Here is a 20,629-nt window from a genome sequence, read left to right as displayed (position 1 = left end):
ATGAGTTGAAGCGGCCATGTCGGCAGTCATAGGTGATTCTTACTAGGGGTGCAACATTTTATCGATCTAATGGATGTGATTGTTTAAAAAACATCATTTTAATAAAATAGTAAAACGTTCCCCATTAAGTTCACGTTGTGATTTGAGCTATTTTTGCGTGACACCATTGTACTTGGACTTAAGTGGTTAATCAGACTAATTGATTGTATCTGCCAGGCCGAAGGCGTGGCCGAGACTATTATTTTGCCCCAGTCCATCCGTGTGTCAGTCCGTCCGTGTGTGTCCCCGTCTGTGAGCAGCTAATCTCCTGTACCGTTGGACCGATCTGCATGAAACTGCACGAATATTCCTTGGAGGTCAAGTAAAAACCTCTGAGGAAGCTAGTGCATGCACATCCGTGGCCCAGGTGCAAGACAAGCAAAAGTATCACAAAAGAGAATGTCTGCACACTAGTGATGCTGAAAACGCTCCCCTGTATTTTATTGCGTCAACGTTTCGATCGATTCAGATCTTCATCAGTCATCATATATATGTTGTGATGAAGGTCTGAATTGATCGAAACGTTGATGACGCAACAAAATACATCAGAGCTTGTTCAGCATCACTAGTGTGCAGACTCCATTAACCTCTGCCCCACATTTCTCACATAGGCCTGTTACAGTGCCACCACCAGGAGGACGATTTTTGATATTACTCCTACAGATTTTGTCCAAATATCACGCACATTGGTACACATCATCTCTATGGGCATGTGATTAAGACATATCTCTCTGATTTTTCATATTCCATCCTGATTGGCTAAGATTGGCTTCCAAAGTTTTCAGGAGTGGCCCGTTTTGAACAAAATGCCTCAAATCATGCAGGCACATGTACTGTAAAAAAAAAAGAGTATTTTACAATTAATAAATAAAATCCCAAAATATGGCTATAACATTCATTCATTCTATGAGTAGTACGCCCTAATAACCAGGTCTATAATATATGCCTTGGCAAAGAGATTATGGGGACTTTATGAGGGCATGTTTCATCTTTATTCCACTCCACAATATGTAGCAGTAGATTTGGTCATGTCATAATGAGAGATGGCCTTAGTGTTTACAGTGTGTTTCAGCCCACAGTGTGTGAGACACCAATGCTATAAAGAACATATGCAGCATTTGAATGGTGTCATCAGTGTTTGTACCAATAGATTTACGTATGAGTGGCCCATGCAGTAGATTTCAACAGAGATCATCATACATTTCCGCTCTCCCAAATTGATTGGTATGACTAACCAGGCTGCAGCTGTCCTACTGATATTGAGTGCCTGCAGTATTGATCACCACCACCAGTTTCCATGTCAAGAGAGGGGGGATCAACAGCTTAAACCCTATATACTGCAGTTAATTCCAGGGGTCTATATTATGACCAGCGAAAATAGACGATGTACAAGCTCACAACGAGTTGTGTTGCGAGGCGTTGTGAGCTTGTAGATGTGGTATTTTTTTTGCTTTTCATGTGGTTAAGGAAAAAGTGGCAATTTCTGCACTATTGTTATCCTAGCCTCAGCACAGTTACCATTGAGGGGCTGCATGTTTTGTTGTAGAGCCCACCCAGCAACCGACAGTCCATCCAAGTGTTTTAATACTTAATGCCCCAGAAGCACCCGAGAATAAGTCATCATTATGTTATATGCACCAGCTGCTGTCCTCCTAGCACTAAATGTTCATTTTGTTGTCTCCAGGGCAACTCAGATTTACTCACTCCACAGAGAGAGAGAAAGAGAGAGATGGACTCATCTCATAAGCAGCCTAATGTAGGGTCTTGGACACGAAGCCTTGTTCCTTTCCAACAAGGGTATTTGTGTTTATCTGCAGTAGGAAGGCTGGGAGAACACTGGAAGACACTGGTTTCAAAGACATTTTCGAACCAGACTGTTTGTTTGTTCCTTTTGTCCCATTTTTGGCATTCACCAAACTTTAGTTGTGTATTCAGTCAGTGTATTCTCCTTTCTGTCTTTTAGGAAACTAAATCAGGTCCTTTGGCACCTAAAGCTCATCTTCCCACAGAGCAACACAGAGTTCAGTGAGAGAAGGTGAGTTGCACAATTTCTTCATGTGTACACTTAAGCCTGATTTTTTTTTTATGTGTGTGTGTGTGTGTGCGTGTGTGGCTGTGCATGTGTGTGGTGTCAGCGTTTTGGTTACTGGTCAAAGCCAACTTGAACTGAAGACTCTTTGGAGCTTCGAAGTTGAGTCATTTCATTGTTCTGGAGAACTCACAGACCCTGCAAAATGGATGTAATTACACCTCGGCGGCATCCAATCAGCCACTTATCCCCGATAATGGGACAGGATCATGAAACCCACACATATATTGTTAGCCAGGGATTATAGAAGCAGCACTGGAGCACAATCTAACATCATGTTTGATGTCGTTTTTGACAATAACTCAATTTCTGTCCTCTAACCCTTTCAAATAGGGTACTAGATGAACAAACACCGGAGCAGATCCTAACCCGCTACATTCACCCTACAGAGTCTGATCCTGTCAGACGCCAAAAGTAAGCATTTTGGCATTTTTTTTACTCTTTTGTCAGTTGCATTGATCTTCGTCTTTGTTTCTCAACCTTTTGAATTTCAAGGACCCCCTGTCAATCTACTGTTCCAATCAATAAAGGCAGAAAAACCTTTTAAAAATAAGAGTCCATTTGGTTCCATCTGTACACTCTCAGAGTTAAAGACCCATAAGGGTCTATTTGGACCCGACCTTGGCCTGAGAAATGGTGATCTACATGTTGTGGAGAACACCTCCATATCCTGATGTCTTGCCGATGGACAAACATCCAACAGTACAGCATTATGCTTAGGAAAAGTGGGCGGGTCATCCTCAAAGTCATACTTTTCAGACTCCAACTAAGTCTATAATAATAATATTGGGGCCAATAAAATGTTGAACCTGTGATAGAGTAATTTTACTGTGTACTTTCCACTTAGGTTTGAGTACCTTTTCTAATTGATAGAGCTACCCCCAGTGTCGTCCTTAGATGATCAAGGCTTACCAAGAATTACATCACACACACACACACACACACACACACACACACACACACACACACACACACACACACACACACACACACACACACACACACACACACACACACACACACACACACACACACACACACACTAAAGAGTGACATTTATAAAACGTAAAATCACTGTCACCATCTGTGGTTGGTCGCATCCTCTGGCCTGACCCCATCCTGATGACACCACACATGTTTTAGAGGTCAAACACGGAGCGGAGTTAGCTAATGAGCAATGTGTAAAGGTTAGTGCTCACATTTGTCCTCTGCTTGATACTTTTTTAATGGCTTTACACGCACTCAACAGGAGGTTTGCCTAGATAAGGCATGGAAATACACTTGCTGTGATTGTTTCTCTCCTTTATTGTAGGCTACTCAGTACTACAGAGTTTAGTTGTGTTGTGTTAAAGCCATAGCTATTGACTGTGGTTGCTGTTAAATTCTGGGCTACATTCGGAAAATTCAGCTTATGCGTTCCATTCGATGTTGGAAATAGCTTTGAGTCTGTCGCTAAACTCGTGAATTGAACTAAAACATAAAACCACTTAACAATGTGATAATAGACCCAGAAATCAACACCAGTTTAATGTGTGGTTTAGAAACCTTTTAAGTATAAGAACAGAAAGATTTGATTGCTGTTTAGTCCATTGTTTTCCCCTGAAAAGCTCAAAGGAGCAGTTTTACTGTTGGGAACGACAAGCCACTCCACAGGCCCTGTTAAATCATTGGATTCTCATGTTCTGAACAAATGAGAAAAGGGAGTGGTGGAAACAAATATGATGGAATTGCCCAGAATTATTGCTGCAGAAATCCAGATACTGTGATTCATTATTAAATGCACCACACGCCGACACCATTTGGACGCAATTACTTTCCGCAATGCCATTGCGTCTGTGATGGCATTACGCTGTGCTAGAAACGATGCATTCCAAAGGGGATCCGCACACTGTCTGACACTGTGTTTAAGACCTTGATATCAGCACCGCTGCTGTGAATGTGTAACAGATGCCACAGGGTAGAAACATTTTGGCTCGTTGCATGTCAGATTTATGAACCAGCCTCACCATACTGCTCTGTCAAAACATACTTGTAGCCATGGCTGCAGTACTTTGGTTGTGATGTAGCTGGTCCTACAGCAGGTCCACAGTCCCCTGCACGCTAGGCCACAGGCCCTATAATTGAGTTTGGCAGCAATGAGTGTAATGATTATGCCGCTACTGCAGACTAGCTTTAAATCAGTCTGCAAGTAAATGAGCCCTCTATGACAGGGAATGGATCCAGGCACAAATATAACTTTCAGAATGGTTTAATGTCCACCGGGAATTCTTAAGGGCTCCTTGCCTCTGTTCAGGCCAAGCTAAAACTATCAGTTTACTATTTTTCTTATAAATTGCATAAATTGATATGTTAAAACGCATTTAAGTTTTCAGAGGAGGTATGCCCAGGGAAAATGTTATTTTATTCCTCCTAGTTGCCTTGCGTGTCTTGTGGGTTTATGCCCTTAAACCAGCAAGGTATTGGATTGAGTCCAAACCCAACGAACGCATTTCTAAATGGAAAACGTTTTAGTTAGTGTCTTTCTTCTCTTTGCAAAAACTTTCTTGCTAAAATTGACATTATGAGTATTGTGCCCTTTCAACAGAAGCGACTTGCTAAATGTACTTAAAAATGTGTCCTCATTTTGAGGACTGATGACACAAATCATTGGTTTTCTTACTTTGTCCATCCTAGCCAAGATAATGTTAAAGGAAATGTTAAACCTGCAGTATAACATCAATGACTGTGAGTTTTATTTGTTAAACAGGCATTCTCTCAAGAAGCACCAAGTGTATATTGAGCCCTAAATGACTTCAAAGATAATAAAGATAAATCATGACACCTCTGGCCTGGCCTGATGCAGTGTAGTGTCTGCTTAGTCTGGACTCAAGTGGGGGTAGTTAACACAGCGTGGCCCATTGGTTCACTGTGTACACAGAAGCCTCAGGCGTCTGAGACGAGAGATATGACGGCCATGAAGTCTAACTCTGAGCTGTGTGTGTTGGTGCATCATTCATCTTCGTAAACAATAATTTAACTCTTGAGAGCGTAAAATGAAACCAAATGGTTTCATTTTACGCCCTCACGAGTTAAAGATCTATAAAAGGGTTCATTTGCTTACCATCTCCATCATTTAGCTTGGAACCACTTGGAACTCTACAAGCTCAACAAGCTCTTTGACCAACTTACATACTGTAATGTAGCTGATGACATACTGTAAATGTATCTTCTCTTATTCTATTGGTATTCTGTCTCAGTGTTGAGATGTGACATTGTGTTTCAGATTGAAGATGTATGTGCATGAGCCATTTGATCACGTGAAGGTCTTCATCAAAGCAGAGGGGAGAAGGGCTAATTCTGTGAGGTGAGTTCTACACTTTACTCATCTCATATCATGTCATTTCCCATCTCATATCTAAAGTCCTGGAAATATTCAAGTCGGTGTGTTTGCCTCCTATTAAAGCCCTGTTGTGCTAAGAGAATACAAATTCACAACCCAACCCTGATTTGTTTTCCCCCCTCTCACCTAGAACAAACAAACTAATCTATGAGGCTGGTTATTCTTTTTCAGTATCATGATTGTGCATAAAATCATCTACCTATACCAGGGGTTTTCAACTGATTATGATTATGAAGGGACCACCACCCTGACTGAGAATCAACCTGGGACCACTGTTGTGTTGGGAGGGGGGATATGGGCGTGGGGGAAAAAGCTTGAAATTAAATAATTACTGTTAAGGGCTTAATTCAATTTGTTAATTCGAGGTGAATTAAATCAAGCCCTTAACAGCCATTATTTAACTGAGATATACTAGTGGTCCTGAGCTCAAAAAAGATTGAGAACCACTGATCTATTCATTTCCCATGGTTGCCGCTATTCTGTTCTCGTAACCTTCCATATTAAACTCATGTTAACTGATTCATTGCAACGTATGTATGAGTAAGAAGACACATGCGATTGAGTATCTGCACATTTCCTAATAATGGTGACTCAACCAGGAAATCCGGTACAGTTTGTACCGGATTCTTGAGATTCTAACTCCCATTTCTGTGGAAGTTCTTGACCTCTGACTTCCCAGTAACTGAAAACATTGACGCGTCATCATACATCACCAGGTAATTTACTGCCCTGTTTCTCAACTAGTGGACGATCAAATTAAAATAAATAAAATACAAATCTTCACTTTCCTACATTACTAAATGCATGGTCAGGGACCACATGCAATATCTTCACAGACCACCAGTAGCCCACGGACCACCTGTTGAGAACCCATGATCTATACCATATGAATGTAGACTTCATTTACAATTTAAAATGTGGCAATTAGCTACATTTTGTCTTCTCCTGAGCAATTGACACTTGCAAAATCAGAGCAAGCATAATTACTGTAAGCATGAACCCTAGTCAACAAATGCCAGGGTAAATAGTCCCCCAATTAAAATGCAAAGAGAAAAATGCAGTGTTTCTTAGGAACTAGAATACCAGGTAAACAACAAACGTAACATCTGTCTAAACAATATGCTAAATTACTTTCTTAACATTGTGTGGTCAAGCAAAACAAATGTAAATAACACAATCGTGAACAAATAACCAACATATATGCATAGTCTAACTAGCATCTGTCAAAAAAAGACCTGTGTAAAGACCTTTTTGACTGCAACAGTAGGGCCAGCCTTATTGCAAATGTCACTGAGTGATAAAGTTAGACGATTGGTCGTCCTGCTGGCTTAAGAACAAACCAATCACAGTGAAGTCATCCCTCCAGGCTATGGGATGCCGGTTGGCCTAACAATGAACGAGCCAATTGCAGCGCAGTCGGGATGTAGTCTATCCTAATAACCAACCTTTTGTTGTCATTTGCAGGGCTCTACAGTGTGACAATGTCACTCACATTTGCCCATAAAATGTGAGAAGCTCAAAAATATTTTATGAACGCAGGGTGCAAGATGTTTTGTAATCTTCTATTATCCTTTGTACCCATCGTTTGAAATTAAACGCCCTCCAGCGTTTCATACACGGTCTAGCCATGTACTAGATTTTGACCTAGATGTGTCCAATGTGACGTCGTAATTTTTGCTCGTTAGGAGAAATGTATGGCATTTAATACAAATACCTCGTCTTTGAGTTTTCGCTCATGGAAAATGACCAATCGTTTCCATTTGGTCTGTTCTTGCAAGCAAACCTGTGAAAAAAATGTTTAGTAATCTCGGAGTATCAGAGTCCTGTCATCAGTCAGACATCCTGTATGTGCGACCATTCTGTCCAATCCTTTGGGCTTGCCACTCATGACGGCTTTATTCGGCATGTATGAAATCGACTTAATTGGTTTATGAACATGACATCACCAACTTGTAAATTCCTGTGTTCCTACGCAGTGTTGAGGCAGAATTCATGGCTTGGAGGCCTCTATTTCACACCCACCCTGCTTCCTCTGGAGGTGATTCCATGGACGGGAATGTCATTGATCAAGCCAGCAACACTTTTGTGCTCAATCTTTCTCCTTAGCTCTTTCGTTTGCAGTGCTAGTAAAGGGGTGGGGGCTGGTGTTGATAGCACCCATTTGCCGTGGCTAGTTTTGGGAGTCGTTGGACATCATCCATTTTTACTTAGTCATGGAGTAAATCATGACCCTCAACACTCTCACTCATTGCCCCCTAGGCCAACGTGAAACAGCATGAAACCTTCCATCCCATATTCTTCCATCCCATCCTAAACTACTTTCTCTTACAGTTTCTTGTGAGGAAATACAGGAAAAGGAGTATAGAAATGCAAGAGCCAGGATTTGAACTCCTGAATCATCTTAACACCTGGGACATCACTTTTTTCCCAGGCTTGAATTGAAACAAATTCCGGCATTAGCTTCTTGCCCTTATTCATTGATATTCTCTGATCTGCCACAGTAGCAGATGTGTCCAATCCATCCATTCCATACAATCCATCTCTAGTTCCTATCTGTAGGATAACAGTTCTTTTGATGATGTCCCATCCCCCCCATACTTAACCCTTTGGATGTTATCATGTTGAGATATATCATTGCCCTGGTTACTTTTACACGCACATTCAACCTCTCCCAGAGTCCCAGTGCACAGAAAAGAGGCACCGGTGCCCCTCCATGAGGTTACATAACCTTGGGGTCGAGAACAGGCATTGTGAAAGCCAGCTAAAGCCAGGATATTCTCCACATTCTCACCCACTCAATAGTTGACCCAGCATGTGTTCATTCTTCTCCACTGGTGCTGTGCATGGTGCTAGCGTGCGTAACAGGATACAAAGAGAGCGGATCTTTCGTTATTTGCCTGCTCGCTTTTGTCCGGACGGAAGCAACCCAGTGCTAAAGAATGTGAATACATGACGTTTTGATGCTTCAGGTCTGGGAAATATTACCTTTGGCAGGGCAGGGGATCGTCAAATAGGACAACGATGTGTTTTGAATTTAAAGAAAAAAATCTATTATGCCTCAACATAATGTCCTGTTTATCATTGTCTTAAGAATGATCTGCTGAGTAAGTGTTGGGCATCATGACAAGTCAATGTTCCTGGCAAAAATGTACAGTATGTGAGAGACGGGGAATAATAGGTAGTGGAATTTATCTTGGCTAAATGTTTCCATGTAATCAGTTCAAGACTGATGAGGCAACGCCTTTGACATCACCCACAGTAGTGCTACCACAAGACTTCCCAGTGTATAATAGTTTTGTAGAATGGAGGGGACTACTCGCTAACCTGGACGCTGTTTGGCAAAACCATCCCAGCACTTTGATCACTTTTGTGGAGGTGGTGGGAGTGGAGCAGTTTAATGTCATCACATTGATTTGGCTCTCTGAAAACATTGTGTGCAGATATTTTACTCTGTGCTGCTGTTTTTGTAGAACGATACTGACCCAAAAAACGAATTGCAATTATGTTATAGAATATTGCAATTGTGATACAACTTTTTTGTCATACATTTTTCAGAACTCAAAAGTGACTTTAGATGTCAGTGTGCAGGATTTACTGCGTGTGATACTGTCTTGTACTGTATGATTTAAATATCTCGTCAATATTCTACTTGATTCATAGACCAAAGCACTAGAATACGTGTGTGTGTGTGTGTGTGTGTGTGTGTGTGTGTGTGTGTGTGTGTGTGTGTGTGTGTGTGTGTGTGTGTGTGTGTGTGTGTGTGTGTGTGTGTGTGTGTGTGTGTGTGTGTGTGTGTGTGTGTGTGTGTGTGTGTGTGTTTGCACGTGTGCGCATGATTGCATGGAGCACCTCAAAACCTTCCCCTCTTGATTTTGGTGACCCAATGGCCTTTCCTCTAGTGCCACCATTATGTCGAAATTTCCACTTCAGTGGATTGCCATGCAACTCGTTGAGCGTATGCATGCTCCCTGGAGGATGGCCCCTACTGATTTTGGTGGCCCAAATGTAAGGGGCACATTGCCATGAAACTTGCTCAGCACGTATCATGAAAATGTATACATGTGTCACTATTTGAATGATTCCATGAACTATCCTTTTTACCCCTTTTTCTCCCCCATTTAGTCGTTATGTCAATTAATTCATCCCCACACTCACTACTTTGTGTATTAAGAAGAATAGCTACTTTAATTATTGACATTAAAAATAAACAATGCAATTGTAAGGAGCCTCTGTCCTACTCCTCCCGCCCAATACATCCTGCTGGCAGGTGCCGCCCCAGCCCGTAGGAGTATGTGCAGTGACCGATATAACCCTCCTCGCCGGCTTAGATGCAAATTAAATGACTCCTGGTACAAAAAATGACCCCAACAAAGGTTAACTAAATGTATGCGCACTCCAATCAGTAACAATTCCATCAAACTTGCACTTAACAGTATGTAATTTAACCCTGTTTGTAGTATGTAGTAGCTACAAACACAAGTGGCTGCTGGTGTGGCCAAAACACAGACATACCGAAATCTCCATATATGGGCAATTGGGCTTAAAAGGGACACAAACAGACAGACGATGGGTATTGAATAACCGGATGGGACATGAATTTCCAACTTGAATTGTTCCCAACTTACATTGTCACTGAGTAGTACAGTAAATGGCCAAAACTATTGGACAGTGCTATTCTTGCTATGATTAGTTCTCTTGGAAACTATTAGCTTCTACTTGTAGGTAGGTAAGACGACTACTTTTGTGAATGAATCACTTGGCTGTGTCATTGTATTTACTTTTTTTTTCAACTTTATTTAAAGTGCAGTGATTACTTTTCAATTTGTATTCGGTTTCAGACATTTTAAATTGTAACACTAACTGCTGTTAATGTAGTAAACTTTTATGTTCTGTAGTAAATGTGGATGCAATGGAAAAGACTGTAACACCAGAGGGGAAAACTTTTGCAGCCTACCCCTGCATGACTAAATGGGATGTTAATCCATCAACAACATTTAATGTGTTTGAATCTTGGTGCTGGAAGAGGGTAGAGAAGGCGGGCAGGGTAGAGAAGGTGTTGCAAAAGGAGAAAATGTGTTCCTGTCAGCAGTACGTGTGAGACATCAGGAAAGTGTTGACTGTGCTAATGAAAGAAATTGTGTAAAGCTATACTACACAGACGGGAGTTAAACAATTCCAGAGGTGTGTCTTTTTCTTTCCATAATTATTCCCCCATTATCTCCCTCCATCCCTCTCTTTTTCTCTACTCTGTCTATATGTCTATATGGGCTTGTATAACAGGGGCCTCAGTTCAGTATTACATTTTTACGAAGTGTTTATTGTCAACATTATGCTTTCTAAGTAGGACAGAAATATGGTGTGTGGTCAAGGTGAAATTACCTCATATTAGATGGGTACAGTTACATAACGGGGCCAGGGCCGAAAACCATAACTCTAATAAGAAGAGAGGCCCCTTCCGAACAAGAGTCACATCCCATTTGCAAGGGTCCCAAGTAAGGTTCAGTGCATCACAAGCACTAGGTGGCCTCCTCCCTCGGAATAAAGCAGTCCTTTCGGTGGAGGGGGGCCCTTCATTTTGGGCCATATGATTAAAATTATGACGTCATGTTTTGCTTTACACAAACAACATTTTACATGTTTGCGTGTGCGTGCGTGTGTGTGTGTGTGTGTGTGTGTGTGTTTTAATCCCTTCTTGGGAAGCTACTTGAGCTGCTTCAGTTGTTTTGGCAGATGAAGCCCTAGAGGGACATGTCTTCAGGCTATGCAGGTGTGCAACAGGGATTCAATTTTTCATTACATCAGGTTTTCTTTTTAGCAATACAAAACCGCAAATTATTTATTATATCTTTTTTTTGTATTTTAATCTTTTTTTGGCGTTCTGACTAGTGCAGCCATAGCGAGGTCACCTGGGGCCAATAGAGTATAACTCTGTGGGGCCAAGTCTAAAAGGATGAGTTTGAAAGAAAACGTACAGCTGAAAGGACAATGAAGGTCATTTGTGTTCAATATTTCTCTTTTTTTTGCCTGCTCAATGTCTGCTGGAATTTCAAGAGCGATCAAATAAAGCATCCCCTGTCCTAAACTAAACTTAGCTGTACAAACAGTCAACATCCTCTTACTGGAAAGTAGGCAGACCATGCATCATCAATAGGACCATTCACACTGCTGCATGTTTGTTTTTGTTATGTTTATTATTTTTTTAATGTTTATTTGTTTTTTTATTCTTTCGACAGCTTTATACCCTAGGCCTTGCTCCTATCTTCATTATGTCACAAAACACTACTTTTAATATTCACAGTAGAATCTGGAGTGTTCATTATTAATAGGGCCATTTTTACACACACACGTCCAGATTTTATACTTTTTATACCAAGATCCTGCAATATTGCAGTAAAGAAGATCCGTTATTATGCTAGCTTTGTTTTCTTTACACAGAGCCAAAACATACGGCATAATGCTGCCCTCTATGTGTGCTTTTATATGGCATGCGGAATCATTATGGAATCAAAAGATGCCATGTATAATGGTTCAATTATACTCAACGTTAAGTACAGATATGTATGGAGTCTCTCCATTCACACACTGCGTTCATGTATTCTGTCATTCTTTCCCCCCCCCCCTTTTTGAGTGGTGCCAGCCACTCCTACGCTTGACCGTGTGTGTGGGTGGGTCTGTCCGTCCGTCCGTCCGTTCGTTCGTCCGTTTGAGCACAGCCTCAACAGCTGCAGCTGATTGCAACACAAGGATGCAACCAGTTTCTCCCCAATTTAGTCATTATGCCGATTGATTCCTCCCTACACATATTTTGTGTGTTTTCACTGCTGTTGTAACCTACTGACTCACCTGCCAGTGAGGAGCCCCACCGGGACGATCTAGAGCCTTCATCCTACACCTCCCGCCCCAGCAAGTAGGAGTACCTGCAGTGACCTGCCATTGACGAACATCTCCGTCATTTAAAAACTTCTTTTTTTTTTGGAAAAACGTCCAGAACCCAAGATGACGTCATCTGAAGATTTACTGCTCCATTCACTCCCTGGTTAACTTATTACTTTAAAATCCTGTATCTCGGCTCCTGTGTACTTTTTTTCTTTTACTATGTATTTTGGGCGAAACATGCTACTTTCAACTGGGTATAACAAGAGAACGGGAGTTCACAATGACATTTTATTTTCACGTAAGCACAGGGATTTCCTCCGTGATTAGCAACCATCTGGGGATCGATCATACTGGAGATAAATATTCTGTGGTTCTTGAAAGATTTGTCAGAATGCTGGCAGAAGCTACCTTCCAGTATTAGAAAGCCCATGGCAGTGAGTGTGTTAATTATTTCACTCTATATTAGTACCTTAATGACTAGTATTACAATTCTATTGTCTTTACTCTTTTCTATGTCCAATGTATTCGTATTTAAGTTCATAAAGATGACATAAGTATAACTTTTGAAATTAAATAAAATGTAACTTTTCAGGATTCCAATTGAAAAATTGCTGAAAACACATTTTCAGCTTGTAGATCGGCTATTTTTGCTACTATTGTGTGACATAGAATGGCGAAGTACGAAAATATGGAGATAAGAGGTTTCTGCCTGACAGAATATGCAATGTGGCCCTCTGGAGTGAGAATGGAAACATAGTGGCCCTCTTCATCATCAAAGTTGCCCACCCCTGGTATAGACGCTTGACAAATCCACGGTGGATTCGTACTCACAACCTCTGCGGTGGTGAGCAGGCCGCTGCACCACCCGAGCGTTGTTGCACAACATTCATGCCATGAACAGACTGTGTAAAAGGCGCTACTGTTTTTCTCAACTCATGTTTTGAATCTCTAAAACCCAATTGTCCCTGTCTCTCCAAATACTGCTTTCTCTCACATATTTGTGGTATACCCTCTCCTTAACGCTGCTAAACCTGTCTACATGCTCTTCCTCAGCATTTTTACGGTGAATGCTTCTATTCAGGCTATTTGCAGTGTATAGCTTATTATAGACATTGTTCATAAAACAGCTGGGTAATTATAACAGCAGGACATATTGCGTAATTGCTAAACGCTACTGCAATAGTCTGGTAATATCTTTTACCTGGATAAATCACTTTCTCTCTCTCTCCCACTCGTTCTTGCTCTTGCTCCTTTGTGGATGTATTGGACTCGTGCTACTCTAAAGGGGATCTGTCCTGCCTAAGGAAAAAAAACACTTCAACATGTAGGCTTTGCGCAATGAGCACGACAAGAAAAGCACACAAACAACAAGCAATCCATGAAACAAAATCCCAACCCCAGTTTTAAAACATGTGACGACTGAAGCCTGATTTGTACTTTATGCGTGCCAGTGTCGCGCACCGGAAATAGCCAGTCAACAAGCTCACAACATTTCAAATTGCATCCGTTATTATGGGCGCGCAACACCGTCGTGACAATGAATATGCATGAGAACGTTGCATGAGAACCCAACGACTGCCATATACATGGACTTGGTCTCGTCATGGACACTCTAAGGGGAGAGACAGCACTAGTAAAATATATATCAGTGATAGCAGAGTAGACAGGAAAACAATAGGAAACCCCAGGAGAGTACACCAGTCTTCATTGTGTTCATAGTGTTCATTCACTAGAACACTATATAGAGAACAGATGTGTGCGTGTTCTTATCCCAGCCAGCCGGCCAGCCAACCAGCAGTGCTGTAGCAGTGGCCAGGGATCTACAGTTCCATCCACACCACAGGGAGCTGCAATCTGTTTTGCCATCAAGCCCGTCCTGGGTTGTTTACAAATGCCGTTGTTTTAGTTTGTTTGTTTAGCCACACAAATTAAAAACATCAAAATGTACAATGAAACGCATGCCAAAGATTTGTACTGTTGTGTGCACAATGCCGATGTGGCCATTGTAGAATCCCCATGTTTGCTGCGCTCTTCCTCCACCCTCTTGTTCAGTTTGGAGAAGTTTGCAAACCTTTTGTGTATACCAGCTTTAAACAAGTTCTTTACAATCTCAGAAGTACAGTATGGTGGGTTTTTCTGCACATTATGTAAAGGTGTACCCACCCCTTACATAATGTGCAGACAAACTGTACACATACTTACTTTCAAATATGGAACTCAAACTTATTTTGTGGAGTGTTTTAATCCCTTACTCGATTCATACCTTTTACCGTTTTGTCAATATTGTCATATCGGAATACACCAAACAGTATGCCCAGTTGCCCACTATTGCCCATGTGTGGGCCCAATTGGACTGCGGGTCTATAACTCTGAGAGTAGACAAATGGAGCCAGATGTACCCGTAAGGATTCATTTGGACCCCTGGTGGTCCCCGGTCCATTTGGTTCCATGTGTACACTCCGAGTTAAACATTGAGGATTTTACAGTGTAGATGGGGATTCCAGAGATCTAAAAACAAATGGTTATCAAATGGTTGTCAATGGTCTGATCAAACTGGGAGTCCTTGAAATGAATAGGGTTGAGACCGGTACTCTACATGCATAGTAAACTCTACTCAAAGGCATGATACACTAAAACTAAGCTGTGCTGTAGCATAGTTTATTCTGTCCGTGTTGAGAAGTGGCTCAACTATTTCTCAGCTATGCCAGCCCACAGAGTATCTCTTTTTCTCCATGTGAATCTTTTTCCTTCATCCTTTCCTGCAGGAAATGCCAACAGATATTACTGTTGACTTGTGGGATTATGCGAGATGATCCCTTGCCCACCCCAGAGAATCTATTTTTTTTCTCTCGCTCTCTCTCTGGGGGGGGGGGAGCGTTTCTTGGAACCTGGCCCAGTTGTAAAGACCTGTAAATGTCACATTACGTCCCAGTGCTTTGATTGGCTTGGGGAGTGGGTGTGCGCCTGGTTCTCAGTGAATCTGTGCTTTTAGCAAAACAAACGATGGATGTCGCAGTCCTCGCCCTGTCTCCCTTGTGCTCAGCAGTCGGTGGGGGGTGCGGTGGGTGCTCCCCTGCTCCCCATACATCAGGACTGTAATCATGCCTCGGATTTTGGTGATGACAGACTTTAAGCTGGATGGTCTGAGTTGGTCAAGCGTGGAGGCAAACCGTGTCCCCCTAGAGCACTGTCAACTATTTAACATCATGATTTATGACCGCCCCTAATGCATGACAGGACTACTCTGAGACGAGACCTAACTGATGTCATCTCAGTGTTGCAGGAAGAGGAATGATGGGGGGGTGGGGGGTGGAGACAAATATGCCTCAAGTGTTGCGTGTTTTTAAGAGATATTACTGACTCTCGGCTAAAGTCAGTTTTCATCCCTGAGATGAAGACGCTCCGCCAAGCAGGGTCTTGGCTCTGCCAAGCCATGACTCTTCTCTCCATCAATCCTCGAAAGAGTCCCAGCCATCAGCTCATCGCAGGCTGCTGGAAATAAAATGCTGCTGTTGTGAAGTACAGAATGTCAACACCACCCGCCATTTTTCTCTACTAGAGCTACTGCTCAGTCTATAACCTTAACAGCAACAAAATGCACTTCCTTTTTAATTATGATTGTGTACAGCAAAATCCTTACTGGTCCGTTTAATATTTTTTACTGTGTATGAGCTGCTTTTTGTTGCAACTTGGCATGTCTGGCATGTTTATTTCTACAGTGTATGTCTGTCTTGTAACACAGTGGTTCTCAAAGTGGGGTCTGGGGACCCCCAGGGGCCCTTGAGGAGGGTACAAGGGGTCCCAGCTAAATTATTTGATACAGCATCAAAACCAGTGTAACAACTGTAACCCTACATTCATCGCATATTTGAAAATAGCCGATCTTAGTCTCCAAGCTCACAACGCATCATGATGCCACATGTTGTGAGCTTGTAGATCTGCTATTCCTTTTTTTAAATCTTGAGGAAATGTGGAATATTTGTATAGAAATCTCTTTGTAGAAATCTTGTATGGGGGTCCCTGGCACAAAATATTTTCAGATGGGGTCTGCGGTCAAATACATTGTTGTAAGGTGTTGTTTTCTTGTTTTTCTATGCTAGGTATCATGAGCTCGACCTTGGGAAGAGCTTAAGGGACAATCTGAGCTACAAAACGCTGATTGAATACCCGGTGCTCCACATTGTTCTCGGAGACAATTTCTCAGACTATCCATTGAAAGGAGCAGGTAACAACACTTTTGAATACCATCATGGGCAATACTATGCTGATGATACCCATCTATTAACTCTTGATTAACACACGTGTATCAAAGAAGTATTCTTTGATTTATCATGGCTTATCTAGCTAAATTAGGCAAGTGTAATATATTATTTTATAGTTTCTATTTTATTTTGCTTAACCACTTTTAACCCTGGCATCCCAAATGTCTGTGAATTTCTCAAAATGAGCAGATCTACCTTTTTTTTTGCATTCATTTTTAAATTGTTTGAATATTTTAGAAAATAAAAAATAGGGCTTAAGTGGTTCATCTACTTCTTTCTCTTTCTGCTTAAGCCTAATGCATGCTCCATCTTAAGACAGTGCCGTGTCAGGCTTGTAGGTCGACTATGTTCGACGCGCAGGACTGTTGTGTGACAAAATGTAAACCGGGCTTTTGCACTTTCAAGCAGCTAATCTCTCACAGGGTGGAGACATGACATGAGTCTATCCTCATTTAGCCTCAAAATGACAACCCCCACGCAAGCCCACCCCCCACCCCAATTCCATAGGCATTGTATCATGTCCTGGTGTCTCTGACAGCCGCTTTAAGGCTCCCTGTCCCCTTATTTATCACTCTGACAACACGCTACCCTGTAGGAAACAAGTGTGTCCTGCGTAACATCAGACACACCAGGCCAATCTCAGCTGGAGTCAGAGCCAAAGAGAGGATCAAAGATGGCTGACATAACAAACAGTGACAGCATGAGTTGTGAAATGTCAGAAAAGATAGAAACTTTATTTATCCCGGGGGAAATTGCCAAAGGATGGGAAAAGCTGTGTTGCCTCTCCTTTTATTGGTCAGGCTTAAGCCCAGCGGTCCTCATGCAGCATCCAGTTTGAGGGGGTTATTGTCCAGAGATGCCTGCCAGCCATTGCACAGGACTACCGCCTATCACCCTGGAGCTTACAGCGATTTGTGCCAGCTCAGATCTATGCTCACAAAAGAGCCCACTGGGCCTCTATTATTAAATTGTCAGAATCCGAGGGGCTGAATGACACAGAAGGTAAATTTAGTGCCTGTGTGTGTTTTCAATGATAAGGCCGTAGCGCTAAGCTGCTTTGCCGTACTGTTAATCGTGGAGATATGCTGATAATTCCACATACCGTGGCCTGGGGGATCTGGGCAGGAGGTGATAAAGAGTCATCTGACCCTGGTAGCTGGGCGTCCAGGGAGGCTATGAGCTACTAGAGTAACTATACTCTTGATGACATAGCAACCTCCAGGCATGTTACATGTGGTTGGTCACTATCTTGATTTCAATTTCAGGACTGAATGCAGCTACCTCTTTGTTCATGTCACTCACTTTCCCCCAGGAGAGCAATTCAAAACAAATTATTTCTCGCCTGGACAATGATTTTCAATAAGCTTTTGATCACACGGCTTAAACGTTTTGAGCCGGCTTTGGCAGGCTCCAGGGATAGTTAACAGGATAACAGTCAGTGGACATAGATCTTTTGCTTTGTCCTCTGCCTCTAGTAATGGAAAACATGCTTTAAAGGTGATATTTTTTGTCTTACAAAAGTTTATTGTTCAAAAGTAAAATCTTTATATTCTTTTTTTTTTTAAATAACGTATTTATTGCACAAGGGTACAAGGGAATCAAGTATTTTTGTGCCCTTACATCTACCCCCCACCCGATCCCACATACAACATGCAACATTCAGACAATTACATAACTCAAAAGAAGAAGAATACCATTATTTTCTCCCTTTAACGTGTATTAACCTAGAGCTTGTCAACGTGTCGATGGTGGTAGTAAATCTTAAGTGTCGATGGTGGTAGCCAGGTAAATCTTTATATTCTGATAGTAATCATTGGTGTAGACTGTAAAGTGTTTGTTCAGTAACAGGGGTCTCTCCATATCAACAACACTTTAGTAAACAGAAAATGTGTTTTCAGGTGGGTTGCCAATTTCTTCCAATCAGGAAAGAATACCCATTTAACAGCTTCCATTTGATACTGTTCCAGTTGCAATTCTATCAGCTCTTAGTTTTCTTTTTTTTTGTTAATTATCTCCAATTTCACTTTATCTTGTATCCTGCATGAGTGTTATTCTAAAAAAAGTTGTTTATTAAAGGGCTGGAGAGACGTGGAGACCCCTGTTATTGAACAAACACTCTATATAAATGAATACTATCAGAATATATAGCTATTTAACACTCATTTTAAGTTTCAATTTGACTTATAGCACCTTTCAGCATCTCATAGGCTTCATGTGATTCATATAGTTGACAGCGGTTAAGGCAAAGATACAAAAATGGAAGCACCTGATACAGTATGTGATGTGAAACTGAAGCAGTTGTCACATGTTTTACACATGTAGTAGTGGCTTCAGTTGCATCTTTGCATGCATTTAATAATTCAACAAAATGTCGAGTTTTTTTTTTTTTAGGGAGTAATTGCGTGTAATTGTCAATCTGCTGTCGCATTCTGCACTGCATCTTTCACAAATGTCCGCCCTACTTTATTGCATAGCTCAAGGCTTGGCACACAGGCTCAATTGGGAGGCAATTTGGAAGCCAAACCATAGCGTCATCTCTTTATTGGCATTGTCTATCTGTGCTCTGTATATGTGTGGGTGTGCGCACACACATTTGTGTGTAAAAAGAAAAGTCCTCTCTGTAAATTTTTCTCAGGTTAATTTTTACTCATTTAGATTAACACTAAGGATTTTACAGGGCATGTCAGTGTTTGCCCATGCGTGTGTGCCACCCTGGTACAGTGCACACACAAACTAGTCACACATGTTTTCAGTTTGTGAGACTGCTGCTTTTGCATATCTCCGTGTACACTCACACTTGCCATGTACACTGTTTGTTCCAGTGGAACCTGCGTCAGCCCACAGTACTTTAACGACAAAGAGTCACAGGGCAGCCCCAGGCAGGAGGGAAGTGACCCAAATCCCTCCATGCCAACAAGAACCTTGCACCCCTGCAGCAAGCAGTGTCGTCCAAGAGATCTGTCCTGAACTTGAACCGCCAAAGCCTAAAAGAGCCAAGAGGGATGCAGAGGAAGAGGAGTTGGAGGATGGAGAGGTCCTGGACAGTGATGATGAAGACAAGGAAGAGGTGGTAAACAATACTGAAGATGATTCCCTCGTTAAGAGTGGAGTGGGTTATGACAATGACACACGGCATGCTAATTTAGTTTCTGATGCAAAGGGGACTAAATATGAGTTGGCAGACAATGTCGACGATGATGCCTCTAGTAATGGCAAGCATGATGACAAGGGCAGGTCCGAGTGTGTAAATGAGCATATCGATGCTCCTGCTGGTGACAATGGGGCAGTCATAAAGAGTGCTGAGGTCAGCAAAACTTCAGCACTCTCTGGAGGAGGAGGAGACTGAAAAGAGAGTGGTTTGCGGGCCTGTTAGTTCATACCAGTCATCACAATGACAAAACCCAGTCAATAAATCCCATGGATAGGAATGATATTGCCATGCAGCAGATGTCTTTAATGAAATGAAATAAAGAGACAGATGTTGCTGTCAGGCAGTCAATAAATCAATCTGTTGTCAGTATACAATAGGCTTAATACAAGCTGAGAATGTTTTCAGTCCCTACATAATGTTATACAAAGATGTCTGAGTGGTTCAGATGACAACTCTATTATGCAAAGATGTTATTGCAGTATTTTGTTTAGGTTTTTATTTTAGATTATATATCCTGTGGACGCTTTCCTCAATAAAGTACAATTTTGAGAAATCCTTTTGTATATGTTTGTCCTTTAACCCTTTTGGTTTTGGAAATATATCATCCATCTTCAACCATTCCGAAGTCGGGTCCCAGAGGTAGCAGCTCCAGCAGGGGACCCCAGACTTCCCTTTCCCTGGCCACATAAGCCAGCTCACTGGGAGATCCCGAGGCGCTCTTAGGCCAGCATGGAGATATAATCCCACCATCTGGTCCTCGGTCTGCCCTGTAGCCTCCTGCCAGCTGGACGTGCCTGGAAAACCTCCCTGGGGAGGTGACCAGGAGGCATCCT

The 20,629-nt window shown here is 41.9% G+C and overlaps 2 protein-coding genes across 2 annotated transcripts in view; one reads left to right on the top strand and one right to left on the bottom strand.

Moving 5' to 3' along the window:
* znhit6 (zinc finger HIT-type containing 6) overlaps positions 1–20,363 on the top strand; it is a 40,722-nt gene extending 20,359 nt beyond the window's left edge. Inside the window, exons 6-10 of the mRNA XM_084067559.1 lie at positions 2,003–2,074; positions 2,462–2,542; positions 5,391–5,471; positions 16,484–16,608; positions 19,468–20,363. Coding sequence (XP_083923685.1) covers positions 2,003–2,074; positions 2,462–2,542; positions 5,391–5,471; positions 16,484–16,608; positions 19,468–19,991 — 883 coding nt within the window. The 3' untranslated portion in view covers positions 19,992–20,363. The remainder of the gene's footprint in view (positions 1–2,002; positions 2,075–2,461; positions 2,543–5,390; positions 5,472–16,483; positions 16,609–19,467) is intronic.
* Positions 1–20,629, bottom strand: part of mpl (MPL proto-oncogene, thrombopoietin receptor) — a 186,486-nt gene that overhangs the window by 50,378 nt on the left and 115,479 nt on the right. The window lies entirely within an intron of this gene.

This window comes from Gymnoscopelus microlampas, assembly GCF_963454915.1.
Source record: "Gymnoscopelus microlampas genome assembly, chromosome: 9".
NCBI lineage: Eukaryota > Metazoa > Chordata > Actinopteri > Myctophiformes > Myctophidae > Gymnoscopelus > Gymnoscopelus microlampas.
The sequence above is the reverse complement of the archived record's forward strand: the minus strand, read 5'-3'. Positions and strand labels throughout refer to the sequence as shown.